General features: G+C 51.6%; 1 protein-coding gene across 1 annotated transcript; it reads left to right on the top strand.

The window, feature by feature from the left end:
- The first annotated feature begins 21,733 nt into the window (after window positions 1-21,733).
- LOC134150598 (transmembrane protein 45B-like) lies at window positions 21,734-26,391 on the top strand. Its single transcript, XM_062594641.1, has 5 exons — window positions 21,734-21,944; window positions 22,290-22,502; window positions 24,054-24,238; window positions 25,325-25,470; window positions 26,274-26,391. The coding sequence occupies exons 1-5, from the start codon at window positions 21,761-21,763 to the stop codon at window positions 26,389-26,391; spliced, it is 846 nt and encodes a 281-aa protein (XP_062450625.1). The 5' UTR covers window positions 21,734-21,760.
- The last annotated feature ends 339 nt before the right edge of the window (window positions 26,392-26,730 follow it).

Raw genomic sequence — 26,730 nt, 5'->3', positions numbered from 1 at the left:
GTTCGTGAACTCTTGATCCAGTGGCTAGTTACTTTGTTTCTCAACTCATTTTACTGCTAACCCTGCTTCATTTTGTGTCCCCAGGAGACTAAGATTATGATCCTGCTCTCTTTTAACACACAGAAATGGCAGCATTTCCCAGTAGCAGTGGAGAGATCATCGCACTGTTCCCCAGGGGACAACAGATCTGGGAGATTTCACTGAGATGCAGATTTCAAAGGGTTGTCTTGCAGATTATACACACATTTATATATTACTACGTAGCAGAAGTGGTATATGCTAGTGGTATATGCTAGCAAAAATAATTGCATTCACTCATTACTCATACTTTGCTTTTCGAATTTTCTTCTTTTATTACTGTTCTACAGCAGTAACAATAGTGGTTATAGTAGAAGGAGTAATACTACAGAGTATCCATTTAATTACATTGCAATTTAATTATCGCCTTTCTCCATGGCTCCATTCTAATGAGGTCTTCAGGTTGTTACAGTTGATGATGAATTGGCTTTAGAGGTGTTATCTACTTTTCACCTGAATAAGAGCCATTCAAGGGAGAGACCAGAGAGAGACCTTAAAAGGGAGGTGCGCAGCCTCTCTCTTTCTGCCTTGCACACAAAACAATCCAGATTGTGAAATGCATTTTGGAAAGGCAGATAAAAAAATTAAACAGCCACAGGGCACCCAGGTTAGTGGCTAGGTTCCAAAAACATTAGGTCATAGATTAATTTTTTTCCTCTCTCCCAAAATACACTCTGGCTCTTTTCCAGCAATTATCAAAAGTCACTTTTTATAGAGAGGATGTCTTCTCCAGCACAGTTCTCCAGATTCTCTGCCATTGGCTTACTTCTCCTCTGATTTCAAAGCGTTTGTTTCTTTATTTATTTTGCATTAAGGTGGAACTGTTCTAGAGGCAGGAACTAAGATTTGCCTCCAGATCACCCCAGGGTTAACCAAAACAAACACCTCTAAAGTCAGTGGTTTCTAACAAAGCAAGCTGCTCTCTCTGCAAGCAGGGCAGAGGTCTTATTATGTTTGCTTGGCCTGTAATGTGGCCTCGGCCATTTGCGACTGGTTTTCTGTTGATGTCCTGCACACTAAATAGCAGGCGGGGATGCACTTCCTCCTTCTCATTTAAATAAATGTTCCCTGGGAAAAGCAAGGTCCCGTTTAACAGCTGTTGCAATCAACCATTGGGGTGTAAGATCATGGAATTCATGGTGCATCACCATCCTGAGCAAAAATCTGTTGCAAACCCAGAGCAAGGACTTTAATTTGAGCCCAGGTTCTCCAGGCTGATAGTGTTTGGGCCAGAAACTAGCCTTGCTGCAGATTATAATGTGCCTTTTATCTGGAAAGTGGGAGAAGCAAAGTGACTTCATGAGGGCCATGAGAATGGGGGAGAACCACCAAGAGTCCAGATCGAAGACAACAAGGCAGCCTCTATCTCAGGCACTAGGGTTCATCTTGGAGCGGCATCACAGATGCCGTGATCTTGTCTTGGTGCATGGGAGTAATTACGATCAGTGATCTCGTCTTCTTGCTGTTCATAAAGCATCCGGTCTGCAGTGGGTGCTGTGAAAATGCCCGGTGACCTCACTCAGCACTAACGAGGGACGAAGCTTACAGACAAAACATTGTGCTGTATGTCTATTGTTTAGGCCATATCCTTCCTTGTAAAGTAAGGTAACAATCTGGGGGCAGAGTCAAAGTAAGCAGACTCAGGATTGCTTAGCTCTTGCTCCTAGCTTTCACTCCTGTGGAGTTATCCTGCCTTAACGGCGGAGTGAAAGAAAACAGGGGGCTGTTCTTATAATATCTGCCATTGACTTTAGTGGTGCAAGAGCTGCAGAATGGTTTGGTACAGGTCTAACTAAAAACATCCACTTCAGCCCCAATACTAACTATGTTGTGTTCAAGTGTTTACTGGCCATGACAAAAAGCAGAATGGGAGAGCTACCTTGAAACATCATCTAATCTACCTGCCACCTCAAGATGCAAAGGCAGAGTCCACGATTTCTAATCCATTTGTCATGCTTGTCTATCCTGCCCTTGAAAACCTTCAATGACTCAAAATTTCCTATTTTCTTAAGCAATTAGTTCTATTTTTTCATTATCTTTACATGTCTCCTAAAGGTCAGCCTGAGCCTCCTTGCTCCACTTCAAGGTCATTCATTACTCACCGTGTGGAGAGTAAACAGGGAAAGAGGCTACTTCACTGCCTCTCTCTAATATCTTGCATGGCTGTAATCATGCCTCCCTCTCCAACTTCCCTTTTCTCAACTGAGCAACCCTGTCTTGTTCAGTCTTTGCTCAGATGTCATGTTTTCTAGACTGCTAATCAATCCTGTGGCATACTGTGTTGCATAAAACAGAGGGATGATTATCCTCAAGCCACAAACTGAAATTCTTTTAAATCTAAGTAGATAATTAAAAGTTGTTGGATCAATATCAGTCAATGATCTAATGCGCTGGCTATAGATAGCTATCTGATTAGTGATGAGTTAATCATCAATACATGCATAAATATCAGGGTAATCACTTGTGGCCAGATTCAGCTTGGGATTACAACATTCACATCCAGGTCATCTACACATGTAATTTGGACTTGCTGTAAGTCTGCAAGCACCACCTTGCCTAGCAATGGGGGCTGAACCAAAACCAAATGAATTCTCATGACTCTCTGTGGCTTGAACTGGAGACCCAGTCTCAGAACCGATTGCTTACTCATATTATCCGCTGTAGGAGACCTTCACCGTGCCAGTGAGAGAGGGGGAAGCAGACACGAACCCAGGGGATTCTGCCACGTTTAGTAAGAGGCACAGCCTCTCCCTCTGTAGGGCGTTAAAAAGCTTTATTCCCCTCTGTTCAGGCAGCTATTTTTGTTTGTTCCAGTGTAGCTGTGAAAGGGCCCCAGGATGCTGGCGTGGACTCCCACGGGAATGTGCTCAGAAGGCGCACTTGGGCTTTCACTGTTTTTGTCACTAGTGACTGTGGTTTCATGAAGTCGCCCCGTGGCAAGGCCAGGAAGAGACTCCAGATCTTCCCAAGCCCCAGCCTGGGGAAGGTACCTTCAGTAAGTGCAGCAGCTCCCCTCCTTTCTATCCCCAACTTTAGTAAGCACCTCTGCTGGGAGCCCAGGTTCCCTCCTCAGTCCCCGAAGAGAGGTGGCTGTTCCCAAACGTGTCCAGGGTGGGCTGAGTAGCAGGGCTAAACAATATTTGATGGCTGCAGAAGAAGCCTAAGCCCTGTGGTTAACTGGGGTGGGATGAATCTGAGTGCCAGTGACTGCAGTGGGACCTGTGCATGCTTTGGCATGCAGTGAAAGTCTCCTCCAAAACCTCACGTTCTTGCCACTGCCATCATTAGTCCATTCTGTGTTAAGTCCATTAAGTACTTTTCCATAAGAGCTAGGTTGCATGCTTAGAACATCAAATCCAGGAGCTCACAAGCCACAGTGTATCTTCTGCCACCTTAAGTAGGCAGCAAGCCATGGGAATCTGAACACAACCCAAATAGCCTGAGATATATACTGTGACATGGGTTTAAAAGGGGAGGGGGGAGAGATATTAGCACACAAAATATTAAGTCATTCATATTTTCTGCAATTAATTTATCTGTCATCAATAGACTCATAAACTATTTGACTCTGTGACAGCTTGGAAAGAGAAGATGCCAACTTTTCCTGCAGGTGTGCATCTGGTTGGGAAGACATCAGCAATTGTACGTGCAGGGAGGAAGGATGATAGGAGGGAGGCAGAGAGGTTGTGAAATAAAATGGGAGTGAAAGGGTTGGCAAAAATGCTGGCTAGCTGCGTTTGTCCTTATGTCTCCCTCTGCCTCCTTGGAGAGGACTGGGCTGTGCTGGCCAGGGTGTGCTGGCCTTTTTCTTGCTTGTATTAAACAGTTCCCCAGTGATGCCCCAAATCCCTTCTGGTTTTGTTTTTATCTTGGGAGTTTCTTGATGCGCTATGATGCTTGCTGAATTTCTTTCAATAATGGCACTAGCACATAGGACCAATGCTACTGATTTCTTTGCCGCTGTTTAAGTATTTAACATCTGCAGAATGTGGCTTTGTTTTACCTCCCACCCTGGCTAGCAAATCTGAGCACAGTTTGGTTCCCCAGCTGGCACCAGTTTGCAGACGCAGCTTCTCCAGCCCTGCATTTGCAAGGGCTGCGTGCAGCTCTGCACTTTGCAGATCTCAGCAGGCTAGAAATACTTGGAAATGTAATCCAGGGGCTTTGAACTAATTTGTAGGGACACTGTTTTAGCACACTAGGGCCAAACTGAAGTGCACGGCAGGGGCACTCTGAAGTGGATGGTGTCTGGCATTACCGCTCGGTTCCTGCTCCTTGCCTGCGGGTCTTACTGGATCTCTTTGGGCCAGTTCAGGAGGTCAGTCAGCCCTAGTAGGCAGACTGTGGGAGTTGTTACAATTTTCCTCTATCTAGTGCTTTTTGGCAAGATAAAATCTCAAACAAGCACCTGTTGATTTTTATATTTTGGTACAACTGGTGCTGGATGAAAGGGATGCCCAAGAGAGTTCTAGGTGCTTTGGAATTCCTGTGGTAAAAAGGGGGTTCTCTGCTTATCTTGTGCAAAAAAGCCACTACGGCCACAAAGCCAAATAATTTGGCTTAAAGATAAGTCAAGATTTGAAGGTCCTGCTGAGAGGAAGAGCAGGGAGCAAATCTCTAGGGCTGAGGAAAACTAGGAGCATTCTGTCTACATTTCCGCCTTCCTTTTGAGCATGAACGGAGCAGAGAGAAGTAAGGGACACCCCTGTGGTTTTGGTAGAAGAATGGGATGGCAAGAAAGAAAATAAGATGAGGAGCAAACAAATATTATTATCTGGGCCTATTGAGCAATGAGCATGCTTAATTCCTCCTGAAGCCCAAGCACAGCTGAGGACACGGGACAGGTTGTAAGCTGAGGTCTTTAAAGAATATCTATCCTAGCCTACCCAAAGAGCTCGCTCTGCGGTGTATTTGATGCTCGATGTGTTCATGTGTCGCAGGTTCATTGCCCCCTCCCTCATAAGGCTCCAGTGGCACCGTGTTAAGTCATGTTATATTCTCCTAAGCCAGAAAGCAGTCTCAGATGCAGTCAGCCACAGTCCCGCTGTGCTCATCGCGGGGTCCAACGCGTCCCACCTCCGAGCGCGGTGCGCAGAGACATCTAACGGCCCCGTAACACACTGCAGATGAGCGTGTTACAACGCACGGCCTCCAGCCAGCATGCCTGAGCGGGGACCCAGAGCCTCTCACAGAGGAGCGTGGTGGTTGCGCTCCACAGCTCTCATGTCCTAGGAACTATTGCCTGGGAACGCAAGCAAGGTGCAAACCTTCACGCCAGCCGTGGTGACAGCCTCAATGACTGATACATCACCAATACAGCCACCTCAAAACTTGGGATGCAAATGGGTCCTAGGCTGCAGAGGCACCTGAGCAAACCCCTGGTGGAAGATGCTGCCTCTTAATTGCAATTTTAACGTTTGCCTGAATCCAGCTTGTGTGGTCAATGGTAGATGACCAGAGAGATGTAGCAAAAGCATGGGCCCAGTGCGGGTCTGGAGGTGATTGCTGGTCCCTTTGGCTGTCCATGGCTTGGCAGGTGAAGTCCAGGAGGGATGTGCGAGCATTTCCCGTTGACTGCAGAAATCTGCAGTCAATTGCCGTGTTGCTCGGTGTGCCCAACTCTCCCAGCTTGCCAGCCTTTGAAAAGAAATTAAATAAAAACGAGAGGGAAAGAGGAAGAGTGAAAAACCAACACAAGGAATTTCACTCCACAAATAAGGAAATGTCTCAAACGTGCCACTGGCGTGTTGCAGCAGACAGCTTAAGCCGAGAGAAAATTCTTTGGCAGTGACATCAATTCGGCAGTAAGTAATGCATTTTCTAGGGCTGAGATTCAACTTAAGATCTCTTCAGTGAGTGGAATGATTGAATGGTATTAAAAAAAAACAAAACCCACAAATGAAACTCCTTTTGTTAAGCTCTTATCAGTCCATAATTTGAAAGTTATGTTTTCTTTCAATTTTTTCCACTTGAACTGTAGCTTATGCATTGAAGTCTTCTAGAACTGCCTTGTCTTGGTTTTCTCTAGTAATTGCTCCCTTCAACAAATCAAGAAGTTGACACTGATCTTAGATGTTGAATGACTGGCCCCAAAATCGAGTATCCTTCGCTCCTGCACCCAGAGGCAACGAGCCCGGTCCAGTCTCATCCCTTCTACCTAAATGCTGGGAGTGAGCAGAAACCATAGATTCACCAAATTCTAGGGAAGGAGAGCAAGAAAAAGACAGTTTTTAGCTGAGTATTCTTGAGAACTAAGGCACGGAAAATCTTTTTTCCTAGGAAATACTGCAGCTTTCAGCAGTCAGCGGTTTATGGAGTCCCTAAGCCAAAGGCTGCCTCCGGATCAGTGCACTTAATAAATCCCAGGGAATCTCTCCTCCAGTAGCTGTCACATTTTTTCTTTCTACAATAGTAAAAATTAGAAAATCACATGGTTTCACAGGGACCTGTCACCCCAATGAATTTAAGACTAGCCTGGATAATGCTCTGATGAAAAGGCAATAAAGAATAATTTTGTACCAGCAAGGGAAGGACTTAAAAGTTTATTTTCCTGATGAGTGACTGGAATTAGGCAAAACCCATCCCCAAAGGTTTCACTGCTGGTGATGCAGCTGTAGGGATTGCCAAATACATGCTCAGTGGAGGACTGGTTTTCTAAAAATAGTGATTAGATCGTTAACTATGTCTCTCTCTTGATCCAAATCTATGTCTGAAGCGGTGTAAAGTATGGGAGGGGATGACATCGGACTTGGTTTCCGCCAGCTCTGCCCTCTCGTCTCCAGTGGAGCAAGGCTGGGGGAAGCCCACAGTGGCCAGGGCATTAACACTGCTGGTCTTGGTTTTAGGACAGCTTTACCCTGAGGGAAAGGGGGAGACCCTCAAGCTGAGGCTGTGTCGGTGTGAACACGGTTGTTGGTGTGACCACAGTTGCATGGTGCTGGCTGTGGTTGTGCAGGTTCTGTCGAACGTGGCCGCTCCGGGGTAACTGGAGTCGGCCTCTGGTGGGGGAAGAGAGGCTCAGCTCATATAACTGTAGCTGTTTGAAAATGAAACGTTTGGTCAAACTTGGTTGCCTCGACTTTGCAACAGAAGGAAAGAGATAGGGAGGGCAAATTGGAGGCTTGTCCCAGCTCTCTTAGAAACCTCTCCCTGGACCAGTTGAGTTACTCTCGGCAATGCTCACTGTGGTTTGCTTCTCTGTGTGTGTCTGTAGGTGGGCTGAAATGGTTTTTGCTCTGAGGCTGTAGGTAGAGGGGGTACGGAAGGTGCCGGAGGCTTTGAGGTGCCTGAGCATCTCCACCTCCACATGGGCTAGATTTTTGCGTAACTTGCACGCTGGCTACTGAAGGTCCCTGACCTCAAACAATGCCCCACAAAAGCTATAATCTGTATTCGCAGCCTTAGCCTCATCCCCTCTCCAAAGGGAGAGGTGATGGCTTTGCAAAGCGGTTTTAGCAGAAACCTGGAGGGGCCAAGGCAAACTCAGCATAGGGTGTGTTGGTGTGGAGGGGAGGTGCAGGATGCTGCCTGGATTAGCTCCTCCAGACAAGATCCTTCATGCTGAGGTTGGAGCGCTCCGTGGGACACGCCGCAGAAGAAGTTTCCGTAGCTGAACTGCAACGTAGCACTGAGGTGTCTTATCTTCATCTCTAATTGCATCTACTCACATGCCATCAGAGGTAGAGGGGTTTGGGATTATATCTGCTCTGACATTGCCCCAGGCAAAACAGCAGCTGGGTGTAGAGTGTTTGTTTTGGGTGTTAATTTTATGGGGAAGAAGGCTTTTGGTGGCGGCAATGGAAAGCACATCCCGGTTGCATGCCGTGGCTGAGCTTTGCCTGATGCCTGGGGAGAGCAAGGCAAAGAGGTGGCTCTCCCGTCTTCCAGTCTGTTCCCTGGGCCCTGATGACTCCCGTAAACTTAAAACCCAATAAATGGAAATGCTTGAGAAAAAGTTACAATAGCACCAGCAGGATTAGATCAAATTAAAATAAGCACCAGAGGAAAAGCGCGTCTAGAAATCAACTACCACTAAATAATTCAGCGCTCTCCCATGGAACCCGTTTTCCTGCCTTGCGTTTCAACTACTTAAATATTTTGGTTTATAGGGTCGTTTGGAAAGAAAGAGAAGTTGCTTAAAAAGTAAGTCAAAGGCTCTAACATGTGTTCTTGGCCGGTCGAATTCAAGAGGAGGGTTTTAGACTTCCCGTGGGAGCTCCCTTTCACAGCTCTCCCCTAATCCTCGGGAAATCGCCCGTTCCCTACAGCTGTCGGTGAGCCAGATAAACTATTTCTCCAATTATTCCTGGCCGCGATGGTGCGGCTGGCCTCAAAGGCCGCCGGCTCCCCAGCTCGGCCGACTTCAATCGCCCCGGCCCTCGAGCGGACGGCCTGGAGGAACCCCGGCCCGTTTGAAGCCCACCGTCTTCCTCGCGAGCCCGGCTCCGCTCGCCACCCCCGGCTCCTTTTCATCACGGCGCGCCGTGCCGCCGGCGGCCGTCGCGGGGCGGGGGGCCGGCTCCGGCGTCGGGGCGCCCGGGCAATAAAATAATCGCAAACTCAAGAGAGATTAGCGGAAAGCGGCGGCGACAAATGCTGCCGGGAGGGTTGGTGAAGGGCCGGCGGTGCCTTCTGACGGGGGAGGTCGGCCGCAGCTGCCATCCCGATGGCCGTGCCGAGAAGCACGGGCCCCGCGGGAGCTCGGCAGGAAAGCTGGAGCCACGATGACAGACCGGGGCAGCTTCGCCTCCTACAAATGGGCTGGTAATTAATACAGGTTGCACTTTTCTGTTTTTTTGTTGTTTTCTCCTGTATTTTTGCCTTCTCCTCTGTCTGCTCAACCTCCTTCCCCCAAAAAGTGGCTTTGGCCGAAACGCTAAAACTCAGCTAGAAGATGGCTTGTAGCTGCTGACAGATGGATCTCTCCTGGCTCTGGCAATTGCCCGTGCTCCCGGTTCGCCTTCCAAGGAGCCCGAGCAGCCGGCCCCTCCTGGGCGGGCACCCGCTCTCAATGTGACTTGGCCCAGCTGCTCCGGGCCACCAGGTAAAGCCTCGTTGCGTTTGCTGGTGCTACCCCACCGCTTAACAGAGGGGTTGGAGAAGAGCGTTGTTCGGAGGAAGCAGAAACATATGGACAAGCGGCTCTGTTACATACTAGACCCTCTCATCTCTGATCTTCTGTGGTGCTTGACTCAGGGTTAGACTCACACAGCTGGCCCAGGCAGCAGGACCGCATCGCAGAGAGGAAGGTAACTGGGATGGATGCGCCACTGGCAGCAAGCGGGCAGCTAAACATGGGGAACTGGCAGGCAGCGTGCTTTAGTGGCTTGTGGAGAAGTGATGCAAAATAAAACAGAGATCCGGAGCCTAAGTCTGGAAAAGCACCCACAGCTCAGCATCCAATTGCTGTCACTAATTTGGAGCCTGGTGTCTTGGACAAATACCTCCAGGTCAGGCACATGGACCATGAGGTGTATCGAGAAAGCTGGTGTGTTCCTGGTCAACAGAAAGGAGGTGGCTGTACCAGCAGAAGAGCTGGTTTCTGCCCACTAGAAATGTCTCCTTTTCCTCCTGCCTGTCCTTCCCCTGGTTTTGATGTACTACGTACCAATGGTGCAGTTCTCTCCCTTGTTCAGGAGACCACGGATGGTCCCAGAACACGTGTATAGGAAGAAAGGACTGCAGGAACAGCTGAGAAAGTTGCATTCAGTCATAGCCCTTATTATGGAGTAGTCTCTGTCCAAGAAGCAACTATCAGCTCACTTGCTGGAGCAGATTAGCACCCTACTACTAGGTTGAGATTTCACCCTTGGAGGACCTCGCAGGGCTTCACTGCCCGGGTGGAGAGCAAAGCATCTAGCAAGCAGAAAGCAGGTTTCTAAAAGGTTGCAAATTAAAGGGAAGAGTGTAGGGACCAAGGTACAAAGAGCTGCTTGCCTTCTCCCTGCCACCCACCCTGGTGGCTTACACTAAACTGGAGGGAAAAACAGACTGGTGTCTGCTTACGCTTAGGGCTGACAAACACTGAGTAATCACCAGCTCTTATCTTATAGACAGAGTAAGAATGGTGTCTGTTGGTTTGGAGGAGTGGGGAAGCCCTGCCCTGACCTCCCGGATTGCTCCCTTCTCCTCTGCTACCCAGCCCGGCAGTTCACAACGTGCACAGTGCTGCTGCCCCCAGTGCTTCTGCATCCGCTCTCAGCCTGCCCTCTTCCTAAGCATCCTAGCAGGTAGCTGAGCACATGGTGGGTCATTAAAACCCCCGTTAATCATCATCCCCTTTCCCAGCCTCCCTCGTATTCCTCCTCTCCATGCACCCCAGCTCCCATCCGACGTCTCCCAAACCCCAGCAACCGCTCCAGGAACGAGACGTCAAAAAATCCCATTAGCGCGCCTGGCCGCGACGGCCGGCGCAAAGGCATCCCGCCTGGCGCTTTGAAGCACCCGCTCGCCCTCGGCGTGGACAGCTGGGCCTCGCCGCCGTCCTCCCGGCCCTTTGGGCTCAGCCGGCGTTTTAAAATAGCCCCCCCCCGGCCCCCCCGGCTGCGCAACCGTGACAACTGCGCAATTATTTTAGCCGCTGTTTACGGATGGGCGGCGTAACCGGAGCCCCCCGGCAGCGAGAAGGAAGGGGAGGTGGGGGCCGGCAGAGGGGGGGCAGCGGGGATTTTTTTTTTTCAGCCCAATTAGCAGCCCCCGCGTTTTGCAAGGGGGCGGCTGAGGATGGCGCAAGAGCTGCTCTGCACGTGCAGCAGGATCCCAAGCCTGGGGGGGGGGGGCTAAAGAGTGTCGAGAAGTGGTGTCCCTCTCTGTGCTCCAGAAAGCACATCTTCATTCCTCACCTTGGCTTTCTTTTTATTTTTTTTTTTATTTTTTTTTTTGGCTCGGGAACCGGTTCCCCCAACTCTTTTCTGCAGGGCGGGATGCTCACGGGAGTCCTTGGCGCAGCAGCCGGCGGGGTGGGGGTGGGGGGGGGCACGCAGCACGGCTCACCGCCCCAGGGCGCGGGGTGGGGGGGGCCGCTCGAGGTCTAAAAGGGCTCGGAAAGTGGTCAGAAATAGCCGCGGTAACAAAATCCAGCGCTTGCGGGAGTCGGGGCACCGCAGAAGGGACGGAGGCGCCGGGGGGGGGGGGGGGTCCGTTCCCGCGCCCATCCCTAGTGCCGGAGGGGGCTGGTGCTGGGAGGGGGCTGCAGGCGCGCTGGCCACAGCCGTTTTTCTGACACTATTTAACAAACCATTTAATAATAAGCCATTTAATGATAAACCATTTAATGATAAGCCGTTTAAGAAACATCTTTATCGGGGCTTGCTGCTTCGCTGAAAGCTGGCGTTTGCTCAGGTTTGGCGGGAGGCGAGAGCTTTCCTCCCTCTTGACTGGTCAAGGACTGGGCCGGGGCTGCGGGGGGCCCTCGGCACCCGAATTCGGCGGGAGCGGGGCGAAGCCCGGCCCCCCCCCCCCCGGCCTCCGCCGCCCCGGTCCCGCGAGCCCTCAGCACCACCTAGCGTCCCCGCGTCTTGCGCCGCCGTCCCGCGTGGACGGGGCTTTTCGGGGTGAGCTTACAAATTTCCCGGTCTGGGGTTTGCCTCCTGCCTCTGGGCCCTGCTTGGGGACACACATGCGACGAGTCGCGTGTGCTCCCCGTCCTCAGCCCGCCGGCGTGCCCCGGGGGTCTCCGGCACGGGAGGTTTTACTGCCGCGAGGCTCCGCCACAGCTGCTCCTCCCTCAGCTCGCTTTTAATTGCTAAAGGTGGGTTAATCCTCCTTTTTTTTTCCCGTTCTTTCTCGTGCCCGGTCCCCACTTACACTCGCTAATGAAGTGCGGCTCCTAGGATGGAGCAGAATCTGGAAAACAGCTGGAAATCACAGATGTTTGCTCTGAAGAGAGGGCCATTAGAGCTGAAGCAGCGGGGCTGGAGGTGGGAAGGGGACAAAACGGAGCAAAAAGTTGTAACTGGCTATAAACACAGGGAAGAAGGAAAAACAAATATCAGGATTAACGATGAAGTTTGCCAAGCCGATTTGAAAGAAATGAAGAGTTTGAAGAGTCAAAGTGGCATGCTAATTTTCCCCTCTCTTTTCACAGGAAACTACCCATCATGTTTGCTCCTTTCTTTCCCTTCTCTTCCTTTTTTTATTTTATTTTTTTTTTTCCCAGATACTGCCGGTCCCTAGTAGCTTCATTTTTCAGATAACCTCAGCCATCAGTCAGAGCAGCAAGCCCCCGGAGGAGCGGCCGAGCAGCAGGGGCTCCGGGAGCCGCGGGACTCGGCGAGGTGACGTTCCTCCCTCCGCCACCGAGATGCGCCCTTGCTCCACTCGCTGCCGAGTGACAGCTTGAAGAGAGGGGGGCAAAAAGCCCCTAAAAAGCCTTTTTTTTTTTTTTTTTTTTTTTTTTTTTTTTGCATCCTTCCTCTCTTTGCACCTGATCCCACTTGCAAATGGGGCTATGGAAAGCTGCGATTTAGCTGAAAAGCGTGGTAGCTTTGCAAAGAATTAATTGCCCGTGTCCTTGGCACAGCCGCTCCGATGCATGAGCACGGGGTGTCCCACACTGTTACAGGATGGAGGGTACTCCGCTCGTGGACGACGGAGCTGGGAATGGGGCACAGATGAAGCGGCTTGGGGGCACCTGCGAGCATGGTCCAGCTGCCCCGGTGGTTGCCCTCCTCCCCGGCAGGGCCACGACTGCCCCACTCCAGCTGCTTCTCCCATATGTGCAGCTCTAGCACCCGCACTGGTGGAGGGATGGAAGAGGTTTTGGGGTGCATTTCTACAGGGTTTTTGTCCCACCTCAACTGTGAGTATTTTTTCACCTTGGCTTTTGCTTGTCCCATGTTAAAATTACCCATGGAGTCATGCCCTCTTTGGAAACAGCTTGGTGCTCCTCTTTCAGTGTAACTGCTTTGACCTTTAGCTGCCATCGTATCACTATTTATTTCCCTTTGTGTTGTCTGTCACTGTTTTTGTGCTCACCAGCTTTGCTTATTCCAATGTGTCTTTTGCCAGAGTCGACAATTTTCTTTTTAGTGAACTTCTATCTTCACTGATGCTTCTAGCTTTTCCAGGGACTCTCAAGCTGACACCCAGCTGGGACCGATGCAGTTTGAATCACGTCGTCTCTGAGCACTTTTATTTAGTTGCAGCTTTGTCTTGACTATTTTTACCCTTGCCAAAGCCTCAGATCTGTTCACGGGGAGACTGCTTATAGAAACCTTGGATTTTCAGTTTGCACGCAATGCCTCTCTTTGCCAGTTTCTGCACAAAAGCAGTCCTTCTCGGTTTGGCTGTGCACACATTCGGCCTGCTCTTCGCAGCTGCAGTTTGGCATGCCTTCGTCGCCTGGGCCAGAGAAAGCTGCATCAGTTGTTTGTTTTTCTGTTTTTTGCCATCTGGCAAACTTCTTCGTCGATGGCTTTGCGAAGGATCAGTGTTTGCAGAACCTGGGTCACGTTTCGAGTGCAGTCCAGCGAGTCCCTCACCTTCTTCGGTGATTCCCAGCGCATCCCTCCTGATGGCCCTTTCCATCTCCCGACTGTCACGTTGGGCTGGGGAATTAAAGCTGCCCATCATGTGGAGTGAATTGCATGGACTGTGCTTTGGAGGAGGCCACAGGATGCTGCTCCTCTCCCATTGCCCCCATTCCAGGTAGTTTGGCATCACTGCTCAGCAGAGAAACAACTGCCTGACGATGAGCTCTACCTCTTGAGCAAGAGATGAAGCATTTCTTATCTCCCAAGCTCACCTATCAGCCCACTTTCTTGCCCAGAATTGTGAACCCAAGGCTGTCCGCTCCTTATGCAATGTTTGAAACTCTGTTCTTAATCACGATGACCAATTTTGAGGTAGCTACTGCAATACTGTGCCTTATTCTGCTCTGCAGTAACGGCAGCAAAGAGCTTGCCAAACCTTAACCGTGTGTGCCTTGGCACTGCCAGAGCCATAATCGGCTCAGAAAGGGGAAAAATAGAGCTAATGAGCAGGTGAAAATGAACTTCTCTCAGGGACAAGACACCAGAGTGAGACAGTGACTTTAGGTTGTAGTCTCCTCCTGGGAAAAAATATCTGAGATATTAATGGACTGGCTGGATGCATGAGAAACACTTCTGCAGGATGGAGAAGTTACTGACGAGGTCCAAGCGCGCTTTGCCCGAGCCCTTTCCAGGGACTCTTCGCCGAAGCCCGGCGTGGCAGACGTGGTGCCGCTCTTGAGGCAGGATTCACATGCACCCATCAACCTCCTGCTCCGTCGTGGGAGGAGCGAGAGGAAAACGAGATTGATGCGGTGGTTCGACGCGAACAAGCTGATACCCCAGCGAGGCACCCGAAAGCACCGGAGCCTATGCCGTGCGTCTCTCTGGCTTGCTTCCACATTTTCACAGACCCTAAAACTGCAGCTTAGCTGCCAGGGTGCCCGTCCGTGCGGCAGCTCTTTCATCGGCCCTCCTTGCCAGCCCCTGGAAAGGAGGAAGCTAATTTCCTGGCTATTACAGTCTGTTATTTCCCTACCATTTCCTCAAGCAGTTAATTAAATCTGAGGTCTTTACGAGCAAACTCACATGAACGCATCTCTCCCTCCTCCTCCCGCTGCATGCTCCAGCCTCCGTTTAATACTGTGGACGTGGAGATGGTTGGCAGCACAGAGCCCCCGGCGGCTCTCCGAGACATTTCCCGGAGCAGCCAACTCCCACTTTCCCAGGTCATTCCCTGCGGATTTCGGTGCCAGTGTGTGGAGAAGGACAGACTGCTGCTGGCTGTTGAGGGCCAGGGTTTTAGAGCCTGTGTTGAATATGCAGAGAGAAAACAGACATCAAGAGACAAAAAGTTAGAGATGGACAGGGCAAAACAGCTTTCTGGGGCCTGGAAAATCCCTGGAATAGTGTTTTGGGGTTTTTAATGTGTCTTTTTCTCTAGGGCTGACTTCACATCAATGCAACAGTATTTGGAAAAGTTGTTAAGCCAGATTTAAATCTTGGCTTTTTATAAAATTTTGTTTTACTTCTGTGCAAGGCAGCGTGGAGACCAGGGCGCCCATCTCGAGCAGCAGCAGCCCAGTACCCACAGGTGGGCAGAGGCCAAGGTTTGGGCTCAGGCTAGATGAGTTATAGTTTGTAAATGTGATTTCAAGGCTGTTTAAAGGGCTTTAAGTGGGGGCTGAATCTAGGGAAGGCACAGTTATAAATTAAAGATGCAGAGAGAACACGGCTGTGCTTTCTCATCCCAAAATATGCTTGCTAAGGCATTAGCCTGGCTGCCTGCTATTTGCCTTTTAGATGGAGGAAGGGAATGGACTTGGTGTGGGTTTAACTGCCAGCTCAGGGGTGAGGTTTGCTATAACAAATACGTGTGGAGAGGTTTCTTGTTTCCTTGTGCTAAGATCCACCCCCAACACACTTTGCAGTTCCTTCCTGCAAGCATTTGATGGTGCAATTTTCCTGGTAGCCAAGAAATACCAACAACGCAGAGCCGGCCGCTTGGCAAGGGCAGATGGAGATTTCGGAGCCGTGTCTATGCCCCAATAGCTAAGCTCACCCGTTTGGAGCTGTGGGATTCGGTATTTCATAGTTAACAAATGAGCCCCCAAAAGAAATATTATGTATTTTTGGCACAACATTTTTCAGTGCCTCATTTGCCTTTTCACGGCCCTTCCTGTGGCACCTTGCTTCATTCGTCTAGTGCTTGCAGGACATGAGTCAAGACGGCAGCAGGCTCCCAGGGCGCTCACAAAACCACCTAATGCAGCAGCTGTGTTTCTATGAGCACTGATGGGGTGTGTGTGGGGGGGATTGCCAACAGCTTGGCCTTTTTTCCCTGGAATGTCCGGCTTGCCCCACCTGAACCAACCCGCACCGCTTGGGCGCCCAGCCCCAGCGCCGCTGATAAGATCGGCGCGGAGAGGATGCCTCCGGGATGCTTCCTTCCTCCGGTGGCTTGAGCAGCACCCACCTCTCGGAGCAGGAATAAGAGGGCGATCGGTGGATGAGCCCGTTAGTTTTTACGAGAAGGCACCTGCTCAAGCGGCAGCGAGGGAGGAGATCGCAATTCGGACGCGATTCCAATTGCAATCTCCCTCCCGGAAAAGTTACGGCCGGGGAAGGGGACGGAGCGCTGGACGGGGTTTCTAACCGCGGGCCGGTGCGTGAAACGAGGCGGAGGTTTACAACCCCCCCTCGCCGTGCCCAGGCAGGCGTGCTCGGTGCCGGGGACCCGGGACGAACAGGGCTGGCAGCTAACGCTCGCCTCCCTCGATGTTTAACGTTTACGGACGGATGTTTAACGTTTGCAAAGCACTCACCGAGCCAGAGGTGAAACTTGTGTTAAGAATAAAACTCTGTTTTATAGGAGGCCCGGTCAGGAAACGGCGCTGGGTGCTGAAACGTGGGGTTAGGGCGGTAACGGCAGCGAACGCAGCGCTGGGGTAAAGGCTTGGGAAGAGGCGGTGAGCAGGATTTTTCACTTTGTTTTTCAAGTCACAGCAACAATGCAGCGGAGGTTGGGGAAAAGGCCTTTCTTTTTCTTTCTTTTTTTTTCCCTGTTGTTGTTGCTGTTGTTTTTCCCCCTCCCTGCGGCGGCCCGGCCCGGGGAGGAGGCAGGGCCGGCGGGGAGGAGCGCGGCGCACCGGGACGCAGGTGCGGCGCCGCGCAGGTAACGCGCCGCGGCCGGCGAGGGGCTTCACGGGGAGCCGGGGGGGGGTGGAAAGGGGACTGGCTGGGGAAGGTGCATGGGGGGAATCGGCCCAACCGGTGCAAATCGCCGCCGCAGCTGGGAGGGGAAGGAGCCCACCCGCCTCCCCCGCGTGTCCCCGCGCGCCGCGTCCCCCACGGCTGGTGCTTGAGCCCCCATCCGTGGGGAGCGGGAAGGGGCAGCGGAGCGTCGCGGGGACCCCCATGGGCAGGGGGGACGCGAGCCGGCAGCTGGCCGGCGCTCCCGTCCGAGGAGGAAGTGGGAAAAATAACCACGATAAGCCGGGGCCGAGGGGAGGCGGGGAGTGGGGCGGCGAGGGGGGGTCCCGTGCGGGCCCTTCCTGCGCCCTGCTCTGCTCCCAGCCCGATCCGGCGCCGGGGAGCTGAAATCCCGCTGCGGGCACCGGAGCAGGAGCTCTCGCCTCCCTGCGGGATCGCCCGGCAGCTACAGCCTGCAGACGTGCCTGTCGGGGCAGCCGAGCCCGAGCCCAGAGCCCTGTTGGAAAGAGGGGATGGGCTCCGTCCTCCTTCCTATCCGCCTGTCCTTAAACGACGTCTGAGTTCTCCAGCACGAGGTGCAATCGGGGGTACCCAGAGCCCTTCCAAAAGTTTCTGTTTTCCCTAATGAACGCAGGCACCGCGACGTTGCTCAGCGTGCGTAAGGGCAGCTATTTAGGGGGGATAGTTGGCTTTACCTTCAGCACACTGGAATCAAAGTGGCTTCCTTAATAGCTGTATCGCATTTATCTAGGAAAGTTTTCTCTGGACGATGCCAAAGGCAGCTGAAGGAAGCAGTTAAGCAGTGTCATGTTATGGATCTCTCAAAATAGCTCCCGGGGACTGCAGGCAGGAGCAGGGGTCTCGCTAGGCAAATAACGCTCCTTCTGGGCACACCTGGGCCCAGCGAGTCCCCCAGCATTTCCTTAAAAATGCAAATAAACAAGTGCACATAATAGAGTGAAGAAAAAGCAGCGCTCTCTCTTAGCATTAGTTTGGTCCAGCCTTGGTGCCACTCGGTGGTTGCAGCACAAGCTCCTGCAGCACCCGGCAGTTCCTCAGCTCTTGAGCTTGGCAAGTTCTAGTCATTTCGGCATGTTTTAGCCTCAAGATTAAAACCCCAAAGTACCCTTTAAAGGCAGAGAAGTTGCTTTCCTGGCTTTGCAGACGGAGCCAGGCTAGCCAGTATTAGCAGCAAATAACACGGCTGTTCGACATTGCCATTATACTCCCTGGTGCAGACGGAGGTGGCGATGTAACGATGATAGCGGGATAAAATCATTCGGAGCAGCGTGTTCGTCTGGCATCGATGCGTTAGGGAGCCAGCTCTGAGGGGAGTTAATGGACGTGCTCCTGCAATTACAAGTCCTCGCGGACGAGCGGGACAGCGCTGGGTAATGGATGCTTGCCGCTGCGGAGCGGGGTGGTGCAGAGTACCTGGGCCGGGGGCTGCGTTGTGTTCGAACGCGGGGAGACGCGGTGCAAACGGAGAGCCCGCAGGGTCGGAAACGGGCTGAGGAGGAGCATTTCTGGCTGAAGCACCGCCGCTCTCCAAGACCTGCCCTCAGCTCTCTCCTGTGCTGCCGGATTCAGCAGGCGGAGGCCAAAACCAGCTCAAGAGGGCTGAGAAGAGCTGCGCTGCTTCCAGAGGTGCCCCTCCGCAGCCTGCCCAACGCCAGACCCAGGCTTGGTGCCGACGTTGCTGCGCCCGGAGACGTCTCGCTTGCTTGCTGAGTCAACGTTTCCCCTGGGAGGGAGGCTGCCACGTGCCCCACAAGCCCCGCAGCACGTCCAGGTATCTCGGATTTGCCTTCACCGTCTGATTTGTGCAGGTCGAAGGGCAAAGCGAATGGCACGGGTGATGGCTGTGAGCTGTTCCCCATAGGGGACTTCAGTCTTTAACTTCCAAATAGGAACAGTGCCCTGACCAGGTCATTGTCAATAATCCAATAAAACCATCACGGAGGATCTGGTGAAGCAAATGAGGCCTTCGGAAAGCCCTGAGGTCCCAGGATTTGCCCACTAGGAGGTCATCTGTGGCCCCCGCAGCAAAGCGACAGGAGTGGAAGAGCACGAGGAACCTGAATGCGGTGTAGACGGAGAGCGGCTCTCCGGTTTTGGAGCTTGTCATCACATCTGCCCTTGGGGTTGTCTTTCTGAGGTTAAACACATCCAGTTCCTCCAAACCATCTCGTTCCTCACCGTCCTCCCTTCGGGTCTGGGCCCCTCGCCGGGCAGTTTGGCGAATTAGCTCTGAAACAAGGACAACCGGACTCCTTTGCAAGGCGATAAGAGCAGATGAAACAGTAAATCATTAAGCCAGCGTAGTGCGTGGTATCGTAATAAACGCGCCGGGGGGCAAAGTGCATTAATTAAAAGCGAGCGGGGACTCAGGCGCGTTATCGGCTGCCCCGATTAGGTGACGGAGAAAGAGCAGGTTAAGAAACTGGGCAAAGTCGCACTTTCTGATGATGCCCTTTAACTTTAGCGGGTGGCAGAGCGCTCTGTGGCTACGAACGCCGGCCTCAGTTGGATCTTGAGCTTGTTTTTCCCCCGAATGTGGTAGACTGCAGGTAAAGTCAGAGCCACCCTGCTCGCTCCGCGGGAGCTCGCGGTTGAAAGCGCCGTTTTTTCCAGCGTGCACCTTTTGCACGTTTTCTGAGCAGGAAGGGAGGCCAAAGAAACCGAGCTCCTCGTCACGCATTCCAGATAAGCGGCTGCACATCCTGCTTCCTGCTAGCGAGAATCCGCCCGGGCGCGGGCAGCGGAGACCCGCGAAACGGCCCCGGCGCTCGGCGGGGCTCTCGAGGGCAGGGTCAGGCTCCGCGGGCGGCCGGCAGGTTATTTAGCGGCTGAGGCGCCGGGTGGACTGGAGCAGGTTGAATTTGGTTTAAGAGACAAAAGCGCTTCAATCTTTCCGAATAAGGTAATAACGACCTGACCACTCCGTGTGGAAAGCCCTCGGTTCCTATTAAACACCGAGAAACGCTGGCGTTGGTCTGTGGAAGAATATATGCGACATATAATACTGTTGCAATAGCTTTGTAACATTGGAATTACAACTTGCATGCAGAACGACCTTGCTACGTTACAGTCTCGCCAGGGTATTCTGCTAGCTGCTTAATTATCCCAATATTATGTTATTATATATACGTGAAGCGGTTCACTGTTTACCCAAAAACCAGCTTTTCAGCCGCCTCCTTGGCTCGGGCGTGCTGCTCCCTTTAGCGCGAGGCAGACCTGGCCGTCTCCTCCGGCGACGCTATTGTGTTCACCCCTCGGACTGTGCCAGCCTGGCTGGGAAACAGCAACTGCAGTTGATGTTGTGTTTAATAGCCCGACGCGCCTGCTGTCAATAAATCTCTCCCTTCAAGCTGCACAACAAGGCAGAGCCTCGCAGTGCTACCAGCCGCCTGCAAAGCTGCTGGCAAAGGCAGCGGAAGAGAGTGGGTTTGTGCACGGCTCGTCCCGCCGCGGTCTCAAATTCCCTCCTAAACGCCGCCCCGGCGCCTGCGTGAAACGTTTCTCGGTGGTGGCTTGGCGGCAGGACCGTGGCGGCACGGGCGCGAGCCCGGCGTCGGGTGCAATCCGGCAGGACGCCAGCAGGCCGCGTCCGCCGCTGCGCGTGGGACGTGCTCCTATGGGAGAGGAAGGCTTTCAAACAAGCCTAGGTGGTTCATTTAAACCGGTTCAGATCAGGCGGGCTGGGGACGCTGCTTGGACAGGTCTGATCTCACCCGCCGATTTACCTGCCCCTGGGGCAGCGGGGTGTGGGAGATGACGTCTGCGTAGGGCCTCGCTCCACGTAGGGCCTCGCTCCGCCGGAACGGATTTAAGTGTCACCAAAATGAACTGACCCTCAAGCAGGTTCAAACAAAGCAACCGCATCTGCTCTCTGCTCTCCGAGGTTGGCAGCAACAAGCCATTTCCAACCTCGACCGCTAACCAAACTCTATACGAAAGTCAGGAAACATCGGGAAAAGAGCACATCTTGGCGTGGATCGCTGCGGGCGAGGTTTAGCGTCAAACCACCCGGCTTCTTGCTATTCTGATGGATCAAATCCAAGTCACGAGAGCGCTGGTTTCTGCATGGCGCTAGCTGCACCGCAGCGCACAGAGAAACGGGATTAACCTGAGGAGGAACCCGAGGGCACCTGCAGCACAGCCTCTGCTATCAATTAAAACAGCCTAATTGCCCAGCCCGACACAACGGGCCCCTGAACATATTGCTCGAGACCACATCAAAGACCTAATCGTTTCTCCACCTAATTAAGCAAACCAGCAAACAGGAGCCAACTGGGTTTTAATCGCTCTAATTCTCCTTGGAAACCGGTCCGCTGGCCAGGCTGCATAGCTGTGCGTGGCCGCGCGCCGGGACGAAGGGGCAGGGAGGCGCGCGGGCTGCCGGGGAGGAGATCGCCCTGCAGCCGTACGGCTTTGGGGCGGCTCCCGGGAGGGCCGAGCGGCCTGGGGGCGCGAGCCCCAGGCTCCACGCGGTGCAAACCCCGCGTTAGGCGATGGAGAAAGCAGAAGGGCTGGGAGGAAGAGGCGACTTGGAGAGCAAGCGGTTGTTTTCACAGCCTTTCGCTGGGGGGCATGTTTTGAAGCCGAGTGTAGATATGTTTTAAACAAAACGCTTCAGCTCCCCACCCCGGGAGCTGAAAGAATTCCAGGAATTTAGAAATTCTCTGGACACAGCAATCTGCTCCCGGGGCCGCTCGGGTCCTTCTGCAGGAGATGAACAAAGCTCTCCTATTTTTTTATTCCTAACCCCCTAAACCTTGTTTTTCTTGTATATGATCTTCCCTCCCTAATCGTGCAAAGCCCACCCTTCCTCTGCTCTGATGCAGCCCATACTTGCTGAAGGGCAGGAAACACACGATCCTGTTCCTGGGAGGGATCAAACCCACCCACGGGCTTTTGCAGCATTATGTCAAACACCAGCATAGGCTGTTGGATGACATTGTTTTTCTTTGCCTTTTAGATCCAAGAAGTTACCAAAGATGGCAAACTTCAAGGGTCATGTACTTCCAGGCAGTTTCTTCCTCCTTTTTGGGCTCTGGTGGTCGGTGAAATACCCACTGAGACATCTCAGTCAGAAAGCAAATAAGAAGTCCCACAGAAATTATTTTTTCCAGCGTGCAGATGCCATTGAAGGGGGAGTCAAAATCACCTTTGCTTTAATAGGTAAGGATTACACCAGGCTATTCTGGTAGGTGTGCTGGTATCTTCTCATCTTGTAGTGATGATTGCAATATAGTCCTTGTCTCTATACTCCAGAGAGAACAATCCAGACATTGAAGATGTCCTTGATACTTGTTTTGTCTTGATCTCTAGGAGAGTTTGATGTGAGAAAACCAAGTCTGATAACCTTTCCCCAAGCTGAGCTACCATAAGACAGGCAGTCCTTTCTCCCTAACTCCAAAACATTAGTGCTCAGGCTAAGAAATCCCCTGCAGTAATGAGTACACATCCTTGTGTGTAAACCAGTCCATCAGGAGAAAAATGTCATGATCTCATGTGCCTGTGCAGGGATGCTGGCAGAGCAGTTCGTCCCCGACGGCCCACACCTGTATCTCTACAGTGGGGAGAAGCGTGACTGGGTGAAGCTGATGAACTGGCAGCACACCACCATGTACCTCTTCTACGGCCTCTCGGGGATGGTGGACGTCCTCACCTATTTCTCCCAGGTGGTGCCTCTGGGCCTGGATCGCCTCATGCTCTCTGTGGCTGTGTTTGTTGAAGGTGGGTGGAAGGTGACATGTTTGTTCCTGAGGGGAAGGATGTGTGACAGGGAGGCAGAGAGGGACCAATATTTGCAAGGTTAAGTTATCTCCTTGAATGTCCCTGAAGTTAGGACACTTTTGGTTCTGAGATGTTATCGAGGACTGTCTCTAGCAAGATGGGAAGTGCAGGCATCAATAGGCCCCTTGCCTGTCAGATATCTTCTCTAGGGCCTGGCTGGAGATACAAGCCAGAGGGAAATATTCAGGTGGTTCCCATAGTCTGGATGGCTTCCTGTGCAGCAGTAGATGAGCAGCTGAGCACAGATGCAAGGAGGGACATGTAACCAGAGGCAGGACACATCACGCCAATGCTTTCCCAAGAGAGACCCCCAGACCATCGCTCGTGTCTGGCATGCTGGCATACTTGACAGCAAACATAATGTTGAAGGGCTCTGGGAGGAAACAGTACCAAATAGCGGGCTGAGTTTCCTTGCTGTGATAAATGGCCAGTGGATGCTGCATTCATCTTGCATCCACAGGGCTGCCTGAGCGCCCCGTGTTCCCCCAGAGAGCCATCCATTGCACCGCGGGCAGCAACATCCTCATCTGCTTGCCTTGCACGTGACAGATTCAAGGGACTTTATTCACTGGCTTGAGCGCATCATGGATATCACTGTCTCTTCAGACTACCTTGAAAGTTGAGAGCCACAATTTCAGACCTCTCTCAGATCTAATAGGGCAAGGAAAGGACACTAGGAGATGAAGCTCTTGCTTATACAGGAGAACTCTTTATCAAGGAGTATCTTGTGTTATTTGCCTTTCCCTCACCCAGTGTCTTTGAAGAAGGAGCACAGATAATTCAACAGGTTAAAAGTCTGGTATGTAAGAGAAGGAAATCTATGATTTCCAGCTGCCAAGAAAATGGTGAAGGTTAAGTAATGGAAAAGGAGGACACAGCAGGAATCTGACTGGGAGGGAGGATGATCTGAAGAGGTTGCTGGTACTAATATAGAAAGGAAAGTGCTGTTTTTCTGTCCTTTGCCTCTGCATTTTGTGCCAGTATTGCCCAGATATTCCGCAGCAAATGAAGGCCTCTCATTTTGCCATGCTGATTTAGAGGCTGTGACTGGGAGAACTGGAGTGACAGGTGCCACACTGAGTCTCCTTGTTCACATGGAGACTCCTGTCCAGGATGACCAGGCAGGTTTTCTTCCTCCCCTACCATACCATAAATTCCACCAGGGAGGTAAAAAAGGCAATTTTGCTACATGCTTAGCAGTAATAAAAATGTACAGCAGAAAACTGAGTGGTCTTGCAATGCTGTGTGCTGTAAGATGAGGACTCGGAGGAGAGCTGGGTGCTCTCTGTGGCCACTTGTGTCCATCAGACCTTAAGGAGTTCATTTCGCTTCCCTGCCCTTTAGCTTGCTGATTTTATATACATGGGGCTCATGTTTCTGCTCTGGTAAAGTGGGCTGATATGTAGGTGGAACCAAGGTACTCTACAAGAGTGAAGTGGCTGTGGTTCTTCATCGTTAATGCTCCTCTAAGTGTGGTACAAATTTTGGCAGGTTTTCTCTTCTATTATCACGTCCTTCACCGCCCCATGCTGGACCAGCATATCCACTCCCTGCTGCTCATCGCCATATTTTCAGGGGCCTCCAGCATCCTGCTGGAAGTCTTCCTCCGTGATAACATTGTCCTGGAGCTGTTCAGAGCTGGCGTCACCATTGTCCAGGGAACGTGGTTCTGGCAGGTCAGTAAAACCTCCTTTCTCCTGCGGAGCAGAGTGCTGAGGCAGGTGCAAAATGGAAAAGAGAAGATGTACATCACATATCAATCCGTTTTCTCTAAAGAATAATTTTGCAAGGCTCACTTCATAAATAAATCATAACTCGGCATGAAAATTTACTTATCGTAGGTCATGTCTGATGACTGCTACTGCTGAAATAGCTGTTTGTCTTGGCTTACAACTTCTCGGCGGGGGGAAGAGAGTACTCTCAGTGAGCAAGCAACATTTTACAGTATCTAACAACCAAGTACTAATTGCTTAATGTGTCTAATGCACTCTGCAGCACTCCCTCTGGCTTAGTGGAAAGACGTAACCAACACCATGCAATGAAATGGCTGAGTAAAGATGTGGCCATCTGATTGCTTTGGCAATAGATGGGGAAGCAATGAAATTAATCAGAGATAACGGATCCCAAAACTAAGCCACCAAAAAGAAATCATGAGCCTCCTCTTTTTCAGCTCCAGGTCTGCTATGGCCTTTATTTGGAGATTAAAATCTGGGCTGGCTAGCTTAAAACTGATAAATTCGGTGTTCTTAAAGGATAGGATGGTGTCTGCAATGCAGAAGGATAAACATGGCCAGATATTGTTGGGAACGAGAGACCTAAGGTGAAGGCTTGCTTGGTGTTGCCTCCTTTCTGAGATGACCATTCACAAAGCTCATTCATGTCCCAATGATGCATACAAGCTGAGGGCCTGGTGAGGAAGGAGGGGTCATTGCAAGGCCAGACGTGCCAGGTTCAAGCACCCAGACCATTCTCAGCACTTCCTCACACACCTCACCACTCCCAGTTTGCCTCCAGAATATGCCTGTGAGGTTGGAAAGCAGTAACACCACGTGCGGCTGACCTAGGCTTGTGCATCAAACTCACTGCAAAGCTGAGATCTGAACTCGGGACTGGTGAGTCCAGTGCTGTGTACACAAACCATGGGGCTCAAGTTCCTTGGTTACTGTGTGGCTCAGGGTGATTACAAAGGTGGAGCAGAGGGTGCCGGAGGTGATCAATACGCTCCCTTCTCCCTACAATAACAGATGGCTTCTTCCATGCAGATTGGGATTGTGCTGTTCCAGCCATGGGGAGGCCCGATGTGGGACGAGAAAGACCACAACAATGTCATGTTCCTCACCATGTGCTTCTTCTGGCACTGGGCAGCTGCTGTGTTCATCCTCACCATAAACTACACTCTTGCTTACTGGTATGGCTGGGGCATGCATTTGGGCAGAAGCAGGGTGGCCAGGAAGCTATGGGGATGTCTGGAGTGAATCCACAGTGCTAAATATCCAATCCTGAACTGCAGAGTCTCGTAGCTGAATAAGCAACCTCTGACTGCGACAAGTTTTAGAGTATGGGGACGAGTACGTGTGTTTTATTTGTTGAGTGCACAGGATGCAAAACAGCATCAGCAAGAGGCACGCACATTAAACAGAGAGAAGTCAGATCACCAGGCCCCCAAAATTGCTCTTGGAAATCATACCGCTTTTATTTCCCCTCACTGGGTGAAAGTCAAGCTTTAACTCAATAGAGAGATCAGAGTGCTACCAGGAATGGGTGACACCTGGTGGGCCTTTCTCCCCTCTCTTCCAAGGATTTCCAAGCAGTCGGCAGTCACTAACATATTAGAGGTGCAACATCACTCCGATTTATGAAGCTTTGCCATCCCCCAGCATGGCTTTTCCAAGAGGTTGGGAAGGGAATGGGGGTGTCACCCCATCTCAGTGCTGCTCCTACAGCCTCCAAGCCTCCAAGGGATGCTACATGGCCTGCTGAGGCACGAGAGCAGGCTGTGCAGGCAAAGGCCTTTGTACAGAGTCAAAAAAAAAAAAAAAAAAAAAAAAAAAACGAAAAAACCCAAACATTTTAGAGCCTCTATAGTAGTTCCTCTCCCTCTGTGCATTCCTGCTGTCTCCAAACCAGTGCACTTGTCCTCCCTGAGCAACGTGGTGGTGGGCACTAGATCCAGGGCTTGGTTAACTGTGATTTATTGTTCTTGTGTTGCAGGTGCGTTCAGAGGTGCAGGAGAATCGGTGGAGAACCATACATTGGCCTCGGAGTCCGGAAGCAAAAATGCGACACGAGTTCCCACGCTGCTTTTTTAAACGGATCCGATGAAGAGTGAAAAGGGTGCAGTCTCACTTTCCAAATATTTAAAGAATCAGCTTTCTAAAAGAAAAATCGAAGTAAATATTTATATTTTAGAACAACCAGGAAAGATGCCGCCATTGAGGTGTGTGGATGGTGGTTACCCTCTGCCTGTGCCAGCACACGTCTGGAACAAGCATCATTTGCAATGATTTTTAGCAACAAAATCCAGAAATTCAGCGTTGCAAGATGACTTTGCCTTGCGGTTTCCCCCGTGTGTTTCCATAGCGATGGACGGCACCCTTTGGCCAGCCGAATTTTCAAAGCGCCTCACGGTCTGACCCGCAGTGGTTGAAGTCAGAGCAACCTCCAGGCT

Source organism: Rhea pennata, chromosome 24 (genome assembly GCF_028389875.1).
Source record: "Rhea pennata isolate bPtePen1 chromosome 24, bPtePen1.pri, whole genome shotgun sequence".
Taxonomy (NCBI): domain Eukaryota; kingdom Metazoa; phylum Chordata; class Aves; order Rheiformes; family Rheidae; genus Rhea; species Rhea pennata.
The sequence above is the reverse complement of the archived record's forward strand: the minus strand, read 5'-3'. Positions and strand labels throughout refer to the sequence as shown.